At 39.5% G+C, this 11,552-nt stretch overlaps 2 protein-coding genes across 3 annotated transcripts in view; both read left to right on the top strand.

The window, feature by feature from the left end:
* The first annotated feature begins 221 nt into the window (after positions 1–221).
* The window catches only part of LOC100182668, a 28,655-nt gene continuing 17,324 nt past the window's right edge, over positions 222–11,552 (top strand). The window contains exons 1-9 of one of the 2 annotated variants that reach the window (XM_026838579.1): positions 222–397; positions 842–984; positions 1,304–1,563; positions 1,833–1,963; positions 2,338–2,455; positions 2,943–3,052; positions 3,354–3,580; positions 3,869–4,077; positions 4,536–4,656. In XM_026838579.1, the coding sequence (XP_026694380.1) occupies positions 237–397; positions 842–984; positions 1,304–1,563; positions 1,833–1,963; positions 2,338–2,455; positions 2,943–3,052; positions 3,354–3,580; positions 3,869–4,077; positions 4,536–4,656 (1,480 nt within the window). In that variant the 5' untranslated portion in view covers positions 222–236. Of the gene's footprint in view, positions 402–841; positions 985–1,303; positions 1,564–1,832; positions 1,964–2,337; positions 2,456–2,942; positions 3,053–3,353; positions 3,581–3,868; positions 4,078–4,535; positions 4,657–11,552 lie in introns of both variants that reach the window. The other variant, XM_002123088.5, reaches the window with a different exon arrangement.
* On the top strand, positions 5,284–6,637 carry LOC494370 (uncharacterized). The gene is given in 2 exon segments (NM_001245041.1): positions 5,284–5,946; positions 5,948–6,637. Coding segments are annotated over 2 exon segments (993 nt in total). The 5' UTR covers positions 5,284–5,417; the 3' UTR covers positions 6,412–6,637.

The following is an 11,552-nucleotide window of genomic DNA, read 5'->3' as shown; positions in this document are numbered from 1 at the left end:
TCGGGTATAATATTAAATTAATGGAATGAAATATTGGTGCTAGTAAGAGTTTCCCCCCACTTTATTTGCTAACCACTAACCCCTAACCATTAACCCTCGGTAAAAAACGTTACAATAAATCGTAAATAAGTGTTAAATTGTAACATGTGTACTAAATTATATTCATTACATTAAACCTATCTATGCTTATACACATTTTGTTTATTAATATTCTTGTACATAAATCACCCACAAAAATGTTCATATTTCCAGAAAAGCTGAGGCAGATCATTAAAAAAGAACGTGAAACTAGAGAATCTGCTAATCGAAAGATCGAGGAAAGTCTACGGGCACGAGGTTGGACTGGGATGGACAGAAATTCAACTAAACCGGTTAAAACCGGATTGTGCCAGTCAAAGTTAGTTGGAAGTTTTATTTCGTAGATTAAGTTGTTATATGCCTCAGACGATTTAGTACAGTTTCCCTTTATACACCTTTGCACGATATAGTCTTGAGTTTGTACGTTATAAAAGTGTTATATAGAAGAAAGGGGCCTGATGGGACATGTTGAATTCTGTTTTCTCGTCCCATTTGGTGATAAATAATGAATATTGACAGAAGTATATACCCAAATCCTCACGACTATAAAATAGCTTGCTTGATTGTTCAAAACACGTCCAAGAAATACATGAATTCCGTGCAAACGTTATACCATCTTACTCCACAGTACTATATTTATAAAATATGTTACGCAACTTAAAATTTGAAGCATGCGCTGTATCTTAGATTTAAATTTCCAAATAAATTGCTTTAAATATTGACTCCAATTTATACAAACTAATATGTAAAAATTCCTTTGCAGAAAATCGTTCAAAAAATCGAAGAACTCGACATACATGACACAAAACCAGCTGAGTGCTCTTGGTTTCCACAGAGCTGTTGTTCCAACCGACATGCTGGATCTTCTATGGGACAGAACCAGTGACTTTAGCTGCACCAGCTCAGGTAAAGTAAAATAATTGCAATATAAAAAAGCTTATAAGTCTATTACTTCAAAAGAAACCGTTTAAAATCTTATCTAAACACGCATATCGGATCCAACGTGTAGTGGTTCTTATTGTACACAGTACCAGCTTAAAATGGATCAAATAATGTTTAGTTTCGGGTAGCCTTGTATACACAAAGCTTTAAAAATGACCTGCTTACAGCTCCTTGTACGTTCATGCAGCTTCGTTACATAATCAGTATTGCGTATAAAAAAAACTAAAGAACGTATTCTGTTTAAAATTTGATTTAAAGTCATAATTATTGTTTGAATATACAGATGATGGCGAAGAGCATGCCGCTGGTGACGCTATTCCTCCAGCACCATCTACATCGGAACAAGCTAGACTTATCTGTGATGACGCAATCGCACATGGCCATGCTTGTCATCTGGTTGATGGGGTCGTGACGTCATCGAATGACGTATACCAAGCGTCATCGAACATTGTCCAACAGACCATTGGTTTAAGCAAGGAAATACTTCTTCCAATGTTGCGAAGTTACGAAAAAAAGACAGGTTCTAAAATATCCGATGCAGATGTAAGTTTATGATGGTGTTGTTACTTTTTTTGTTATCTAAGAATACTTGATTTAGAGTCTACACTCTGAAACGATGGCATTTATGTATTTGTTGTGCTTATATGATACCAAGAACTCAGTTTCAGTTTCAGCGCTATAAATTTCGTTGTTCATTGAAATATGGGATATTATGTGCTAAATACTACAATCTTGCTCCCAAGTGTTTTACGTATAAGAATTTAAGGACTGTATATAAGCGATTCTGGTTAAATCAAACGCCTTACCTGCAGGTTCCCACCACAATACGTGATTTATTCAACGGTGTGTTGGAACTGGACGAAGATGAACTTCCTGATCTCGTTAATGTTGGTGGAACAGGGAAGACTGTGGTTAAACCAGGAAAGAAAGATTCAAGCGTTCGGTGAGGTTTCCATATTTTCTATGTGAGGTTTTATACGGCGAAAGCTTGGATTAAGCTTAGGCCGTTGCCAATGACTATGATATATATAAGAACTTATAGTAAGACTTATTTATATATTATAAAAGCTGTCTTTAAATATTGTGAAAGCTATGATATTCATGTTTATGTGGGTTCCTGGTCACTTGATAAAAATTACCGGTAAGTTCTATCCTGGAAAGCAATACATATACTCTACGTACACACGATATAGGAATTCGTTACCGAGAAAGTTGGTTGCGAAATATCTGTTTACGGTGTGATACCGGCTTTCGTAGTTGGACAACGCTACACTGTATAAATTTATCCATTTAGAAATATTTTTGTCGTTTCGGCAGGTTTGACTTTTCGAACACCGAGCTACCACTGGTTGGCGCACTAGGTCACCGACAACACCGACCCCCAACCCCTAAACGTAGAGTTCAATTCAGTTCGTCGGATGATTCGATAGAAGGCGTAAGTAAAGTTTCCTTTAAATTATATTCAGGGACAAATTCTTTTGCCTATTTTGATGATCTCGCTTACAAGATACATTTTTGTATTTTTTTTGGACGGCTGACAATTTGGATACCCTATAATGGACCACTGAGTTGAAGCAATCGCGATTAAGTGTCTTGGCCAAAAACGCATCACCCACACAGTTGCAGCGTGGCCGTAGGGTCTTAAAACCATATCCTCTAGTCTAGAGGCGACAATATATATTTATTTATTCACGTAAAAACTACGACGCTGAATGAAATTTACACAAATAAAAATGGCCAACACCATTCACAAATAATGCTTTAATAATCGGTCTCCGATACCCCCAGCAGTTAAAACGCTTTCTGTCTCCATAAATTTGCCATTTATAGGTTTATGTTATATATACCAAATTAAAATACCATATTCCACAGCAAGGAAGAGCTCCGAGTATGATTTTAAAGTTGGCATTTTTTTTATATAGGTCGATCTTGATATGTCAGAATCTCAAATGGTTCTTGAACAAACTATCAAAGTTCTTGCCAGCAAAGTTGTTACACAAGTGTTCGAGGCTTCGAACTTACCATTAGATAAGTGAGTTGCATTACTCAGAAATTTGTTTATACTAATCATACCGATCATGTTCCATTAATATAAAACATTTAAATATTACTTTCCCGAGTTTGCACAAGTCATATGTTTACTTCACGCGACGTGACGTGAGACCGCCAACCCCTAAACGTAGAGATACCTTAACTAATGTGTTTACATATAATTCATTCCGGGCTAAATGTAAATTGGTGTTTCTTGCTACTCGTACGACCCGTTTTAAATTTGCATTATTTCTTTGGAATCCTGTGTTTACTGTAAGTTAATTATGACGTGATATCTATAGGAATGACATGGAGGAAAGGGTGGCCCACCTTGCTGGTTCGGTCGTCAACGAAATAATCGCCTTTGAAACAAGCTCTGACGAAAAAAGATCGACAAGTCCTTCTCTCTCCGAGTGCTCCGGCAGCTCAAGCACGATTTCTGTCTTCTCGGAGGCTTCCTTGAATAAGAAGATCAGTTGGCTTGCAAAAGAAATGATAAAGGATGTTGTTTACGAAGAACCTATGGGAAGTATGTATACCGGGAACTGTTATTTTCCTGTTGCGACTATACTTGTGGAACGCCCTCGCATCAACCTTTTGTCAGCGTCTAAATTTTATCCGTTAGTTGTTTTCGTTTGAACATATATAGGAACCCATGTTTTATCGTCGGTGGTATTGCTTTCTTTCACAACAAACACAAGTTAACGAACCAAGGGATATCCTTATTTTGTTAATCCGTACATACTGAGATTAACGGTGTGTTATGAAAACAACCCACTTATCGTTTTAAGCTGTTAACATAATTAATTATCCACAGCACCTTCCAACGATCACTCTGACACCGACGGTTCAGTAATGCACCGTGCAAGCACCGCCTCTGACCTTAGTGTACTGGCACTTCACGTTGTACGGTCGGCCCTTCGCGCGGTGAATTCAGGTGTCGACTTTAGTTGTGTTAACGAAGGCGCACTGTACGAGCAGATAGAACCGCTTATAAACGACCTTTCGTCCAAACTAATAGAACAGGTACAGATGGTATTTTTTCCTGCTTACTCTATTCGGTTATTTATAATGTTTAAGTTGTCGCTGCCAAGTTTTTAACAATGAAAGGTCTTAAACTTTGTGAACATCGCGAGTGTCAACGGGGCGACCACTTCCAAGTATTTTTATCTAAGTCTACAGCCTGTCGCCTTAACCAAAAACACCTCAGTGCAAAACAATGTCATATGATTTTGAATAACAGTTGATCTGTGTACTGTTTATAACTTCTTAAAGCTGTCTAATGAGGCTAGACAGGCGCGTGCGTTGCAGTCTGACAGTCGACGCTTCCTTTCAGTGGAAACTTTACCCGCGACCCCCCGACCGTAAACAAATAGTTTCTAACATTTCATAGTTATTAATAGTTGTATAGCAACACTGGTTAACTGTTGATATGGTAATATATATATCCTTTAGTAAAACAAATCAGCTCCGTATATTGTCAGGTTATGAACGAGAGGCAGCCGGGACGGACCCACTCTATAAAGACAGATAAACACCATTTTGCTGAATTAGAAAATAAGATTTCAAAGCTAGCTATTAACATTGTCAGTTCAGTGTTACAAGGTTAGAATTTTGGATGTTTGGGTATTTGTTTAATTTAATTTTAGTACAGTAAGGCCCGGTATATAAGGATGACAAAACGTAAGCGTGATTTATAACCGCCACCTTCCCGTTGCAATCGGAATTTGAATGACGAAATGTAAGTGGAAGGCGAGACGTGAGGTAACAAAACAAAGTCGAGTGTCGGCTTCGGGGAAATGTAGCTTAGCATACTTGCATGTGTTGATGCAAATCACTTGGTTATGTATCATAGTTCACGCGGTTTAGTCGTGAGGGGAATCAGTATTGTTGTGAACTCATCCTATACGGCAGGGTTTGCATGCAAGACGTAACAAACAAAACCTGCCTCTGTTTCTAGAGGAAGGAATTTTGTAGTAGGTGTATAACTGCTTCCGTTCTATTTTTAGATCGAGACTGGCTTTCAATAGCGCATTTTCATTTTCGTAAATAGCTGGTGAGGTTAGAGACCTATTTAGAATGTTGTCGTTGCCTGTTGTTTACCGTGACTCGGCCCAGCCGGCTTCCTGGCGTGAGCGTATCCTATGGCCGTTATACTTACCCTTAGTAACTTATATAACAAGCGTATTTAACCGTTATTTTTTCACTTCGCTTATAATTCTCCAGAGAAAGCGACTGGTTTAGTTGTAAATAGGAAATGGGGTTGTTTACCTAACATGTCAATGAGTGTGGACTTGTTCTGTCACCGTCAGAAGCAAATTTTATTGAAGTTTTTGCGCCTGGGTAGTGATGCTTGAGGTGACTCAATGTCGACTACTGGAATTCTTTTTAATGCAACTCAGCCTACCGATACTGTACCGAGCGTGGGTCTGCAGGGGGAAGTGCTTGGGAATTTGTTGACGGCAGTTCTAACTTTAGTGTCAGCCTATTTGTTGGTCGCCATATCTGTATTTGAATATAAGCAGAAGCGAAGCAGTAAAAGCTGGATCAACAGACTTTGTCTTTTGACTACAATCATATCGTTTCTGTCTTGCTTATCCGAGCAACTGGAGCTGCAGTTTGGGAAAGTATCTGATGGTTGGTGCGCCGCTTACACATATTTGGTATCGATTTTCTATTGCGTTGGTTCATTAAGCACGTACAGTCTACTGTGGCTGAGGCAGAGGTCGTTCTATACAGACCCACTGCTAAGGAATTACAGCAACAGAACTCTGCGTTTCGTGAGCGCTTCAATTATTGTTGGAATATTCGCCGCTCTTATTTCCACTGTGTTCACATTCATTTTAAGCTACAAATTGCACAGCACACCAAGTGGATGCCTTCTTTCATTGGAAAACAATTGAATCATCGACAGCCATTATTCCACTTATCGTCATGGCAACCAGCTACGTCGCCTTTCAAGTTTCCCTTCTAACATTGGTCGTGTACCCGCTCACAAAAAGCGCTGGGATACCCCATGTTTCTTGCGTCCGGCTCTTTCGCGGCATCAGCTGTAACAACGATGTCGTGGTGATGGTTCGTCGTATGGCCCTATGTACAACCATCTGCGTTGTTTCTGCACTTCTAGCTGCCACGATCGCTGCTTTAAGCATTTTGTTTGCACCGGACTCCTACTGGTCTCTGGTGGTTCATGCGGACCTTACCATAAACACAATCGCCATTATTGGTTCGTTTGCCAACTGGCGAAATCGACTTTTTCCCTTCCAGTGCTTCCGGCACGAGCAGCTGAACCCAACGGAAGGTGAATCGTCAAGAGAAGTAATATTGGACTCCTCTATAAAATGTGCCGAGAAGGTCTGATTTATCCGGTCCACAATTTCAACCGTTTTGCGTCGACACTTTTAATTGCTGACGTAAAGATACTGATAGTATAACATTACCCTGGTAATTTTGTAAATGCATGACCACGTGTTTACCGGATTCACCGATATACAGCATACATACATGAAGTGTTGACATCGTTACGTTAATGTTTTTCCCTATAATTTTTGTATTAAATAAAATCTGAAAATAAATCGACTTCCGCTTTAATTCTCCTTATTTATAACATCCTACACGTTACACAGAAAAAAAAAAAACGTTTTGGCTTAAAGCGTCATTAATTACCAGCAAAAACGCCAAGTCCTGCACGATTTACTTTCTTATGCTACAAAGCTAGCATTGATTCGAACATGATTAATGAATTCGGACAACGTTTAATAGATTGTGTTTTGTGCTTCTAAACTTCTTCAAGCAATGAGAGGTGTGACGCTCTTTTGTGAAATCGTCGTCATTAGCATTGTTCAGAGCGTCAGCGCTACCTGGTTGCGTCATCAACTTTGTATTGCCTAAAATAAATGCTGCTAGTCAGGGTAGCATCATTTAAAACGCAGAGGCCACAGCTTTGCTTTCTACTGGGACAGTTAGTTTGAAATGGACGATTATCAGAACGAAACTGGCGAAGGTACAGTTAACGAGACACTGCTTAGCAGCAACTATTATGTGAAGCAGCGTGCAGTGAACTATGCACTAACCGCAGTATGGTCTGCCATTGCGCTATATTTCGTCGTCGCCCAAATCGTGTTTGAATGCAAAAGGAAGCAAAAATGTTCAATCAACCACCTTTGCTTGGCGACGTCTGTTATGGCGCTGCTGGCCACCATACTGACGTATTTTGACATTTCTTTTGGCCAGTATTCAGCCGTTTGGTGTGAGGTACATCACTACATGACGATAACTCTGTACTCTGGTGGTCAATATAGTATTCTTACTCTACTGTGGTTCAGGCAGCATACCTTTTATACGGACCCACTGTTAAAACATTACACAAGACGTACTATTCGATGGTTCAGTGCTGCAATGATTGTGATAATTAGCATCCCGCTTCTGATCTTCTTTCTTCTTATTATGCAGTCTGGGGTTGCCGCAAACCCAGTCGGTTGTGTTGTGACAGACCTAAATGCTGACGCGCCGGATAAAGTCGTTATGGTTACATTAGTAGCAATTTATGTTATTGTACAACTCATTCTGTTGGGCTTGGTGATTTATCCGCTAACCAAGCAACAGCAACTGGTTGGTACAGACGACTTGGGCCCAACCAAGAAACGCCTGGTGCTTTGTACAGTTGTCTGTATATCGTCTACGATAATCTCATCAGCTATGTTTGGCATGGCAAGCTCGTACAGGCACATTATAAGTTTGTCGCTGATTGCAAACGTTGACCTACTTGTGTGTTCTATAGCACTTGTATGCTCATTTGCGAACTGGCGCGATCGTGTGTTACCTTGGTACTACAAACCAAAGAAACTTGACACCCCATACAACAGCAGTCATGATTCTACTATCGCTGGGCGGACATACCAGCATGGAAGTAATGGTACGTAAACTAGAGAGAGCAATCACGTCAAATGAAATGCAGTAATAAGAAGTTATTTAACCCCGAAGAAACCAAAACCGCTAACCGCAGGAGAAACCACACATTGCAATCTACATTGCCGGGAAACTATAAAGATCTTAGCACACGTTTTTAAAGACTGTAGATTAAACACCAAGTTGATTAACTCATTTTTAACTGGCCACCATACAACCATTGCTCTATTCGAGACTGCCATTATATGATATAGCAGGGTGGGGGAAGACGGGACACTTTTTGCACATAATGTCTCAATATTCTGATCGAATTTTAAACAAATAACATCAGTCTATAGAAGTCGGTATGCGGTTTTATAATTCTTTGATGTTTTTTTTGTTTACCGCCAAATAGGACGCGAAAATTAAAAGAAAAAGTGTCCCATCTTCCCCACCCTACTATATGAATCTATTTTAATACAATAAAAGTCTTTTGCATTATGGCGAATTTTTTATTGCGTCCGACGTTTAGCACGATGTGATCGATTAACATCTCATGCATAATTAAGGTAAAAGGCTTTAGTTAAATATAAGATTTATAAAGGTAGAGAAATATTTCTAAATCGGGCGCCGGTTTGTACATTTTAATGCATTCTCAAGCGTAGCCGATAGCGAAGTGTTTACTATATATAGGTTCAAATGTTTCTAACAACAAGTGTATTTTCGGTACTATTTTAAAAATAAAGAGGCGCCAAAGTTTTTACCACAAATATAACCGACTCGTACTCATAATACACCGCAGCCTTTTAGACGTTGCTGCTATGATGCTCCAGCAAGCTTATACAATGACGATTGGTAAATAATGCAGATAACTACGCGCTATTTTGTTTTATACTGTTGATGGTTATGCAGCAATTAGCACCAGGCGTATTTAAACAGCAAGTACATAAAATAATAGCAACAGCCCATGTCGCATTCAGATGCATTACCTTGCAGCACCAGTTAACGAGGCACCTACCCATGCTTATTTGTTATGAGGAGGATTTTTTTATAATTTTCTCTTTTGTGGTAAATTCTGCTTTGCGTACTTTCGGTACTGAATTCCATGAGATAACTATCAAAGTAATTTTTAAATGGTAATGTTGTACATTCATACCAGCAGTTAGCAAACGTAACTTTGCAGACCGCTTTGTTTGTTGTCTTGTTATTTGTTACTTTGTCGATTACACTTCAGTATAAGTTTCGTTGTCCAAGTAAATGATTTAATTATTCGTCACTGGTATTGAAACGGACCGTTCTTATGCGTCATCATAGGTCTTGCTGTGCATCTAATCATCTACATTATTTACGTTTGACATGTCGCAAGTTATCGCATTTGTCTGAGTCACAACGCTTGGCTGCTATTAATTCAGATTTGTGACGGAATACACCTCGTGATGATGTAACAGAATATAACAACAAGTGACTTCTTGGATGTGTGCCTAGGTGTAACAATATATTGTCCCATAGTTAAATAAGCGGAAGCGCTTGTCGGTAAGCCAGACCAGCAAGACATTTCAATAGCTATGGGGTGGTTTTATGTAGAAACCCAGCACCGAAAACTATGTGGTTTATTGTTAGTTAGTCTTTACTATGAAGAGTGGGAATAGATGGGTACATATATTGTTGTTAGATTTCTACTTACTGTTTTGTTTTCTTCCTCGACCGTTATGCTTAACCCTGATAAAATGTCTTCCATTAACGCTGCAAGTAACGATTTTCTGACACCTGCCTATCGCGATGAATCGAGTCCGAGTTCTTTTATCCGATTCACAATCAGCAGGGTATAGGTATTTATAACAGGAGAGTAATGATTTAAATACATTCGATTGCCATTCATTAGTCTCGTGAGGTTTACCCCTGTGCTTAAGGTTTTCAGCTGTTTATATAAAGCGTTGACGCTACTGGAATCATAACAACCGTGATTAACTAAGGCGTACAGTAACTTCTTCCGCGATATAAAATGAATGGGGAAGTCTGTGGTCCATGACTTGGCAGTGTGTGAAGTGCAGCGCGGTTGTTCGTCTTTACTGTAGTGGTTTTGTTAGATTGTTAGGAAAACAGTTGCATGTCGAGAGTTTAATTCATTCTTACAAATATTTGTTTGCACTTTGTATTTAGTAACGTTTCTGTTTAACAAGCTGTTTTGTTTTCGTAGAATATTTATAGTGCATTTCGCTTTTTATCATGCTGGGTTTTAAAATATCTGCTCTAATGGATAACGTCACCAGTACTGGCCAACTGCAAAGTCGTATCATTGTTGCAAACGCTGTGCTGGGATTCGTGTCAGTGATTGCTGGTTATTCACTTCTAGCGCAGGTTGTATTTCAATGCAAAAAGAAGCAACCATGTTCAATCAACCAACTGTGTTTGGTAATGTCATGTATAGCATGCTCATCGTGCCTTATCAGCTTCTTCGAAATTTGGTTTGGACATGTCTCTAATGTATGGTGTAAAACACAACACTATCTACACATGACAATTTATTTCGCCGCGCAGATGGTGGTCCTTGTTCTTTTGTGGTTTAGGCAGAACTCATTCTACACTGACCTAAGACTGAAGCATTACAGACAAAAATCAATGCGCTGGATCAGTACTGGTACTTTGGGTTTAATATGCCCACCGCAGTTAGGGTTTTACGTCTACTTCATGATTATTGATGTTCAAAAAGGGGAAACTGGTTGTTTAATTCAAAATCAAACGCAGCTCGAACAGTCCTTTAAAGTGTCACTTGCAATGTTGTCATTCGTCACTCTTGCTCAGTTTTGTCTACTGGGATTGTTTATCTACCCTTTGGCAGCTATGAGATCAGCAAGCTATCAACCCACCACCGAACAGCTACAGGCAGCTATGACGCGTCTTGTCTGCTGTACTGCCACATGTGTATTTTATTCAGCGACTGCAACCGTTCTGCTAATTTACAGTCAACATTTTATCGTATATGTTCCGTGGTCAGTTGTCCCAACTTCGTACATCGTCGTATGTTCGTTTTCCCTTGTATTTTCCCTGGCAAACTGGCGTGAGCGACTCTTTCCGTGGCGTTTCAACCACCACAGCACGGAATTTGAAACTTCGGCAGCGCATGTCCTGTCTGCGGAATCAGGCACCAAGCCGACCGACCAAAGTGACAAGATACTCGCACAAACAAATTGAGGCATTGATTTTTTTGTGGGAACGGGTATAACTTTATAACATACACCATGGGATTGAATCAAAGCTAACTAAAACTGTAAGCAGGCAGAATTTGAGTTCGTTCTGCTGTGCATGGAACTGGTACTGTATTGTATAGAACAATGGCGCTTATGACGCAAGAGGAAATTCGAAACCAAGTTAGGATTTTGTTTCGTTGTATGTTATGATTTTCTTTGTGGACAACAACGATTACACATCAGGCAACCGAGAATGAATTAAGGAACAACTATGGAATTACGTATCGATTCTGCTGACCACAGTTACCATGGTACTTGCATGGAACGTTTTTCAATAAAGGGCGGAAACAGCCTTTCACTCTTAAACAGCATTCTCCACTTACCTTGCCGATGGTTTCATTTGCTTCCTCTGTTTTGATCAATTTC

The sequence above is a fragment of the Ciona intestinalis genome, unplaced genomic scaffold (assembly GCF_000224145.3).
Source record: "Ciona intestinalis unplaced genomic scaffold, KH HT000098.2, whole genome shotgun sequence".
Classification (NCBI taxonomy): Eukaryota; Metazoa; Chordata; class Ascidiacea; order Phlebobranchia; family Cionidae; genus Ciona; species Ciona intestinalis.
Note: the sequence above shows the minus strand (reverse complement) of the source record. Positions and strands in the feature narration are given on the sequence as shown.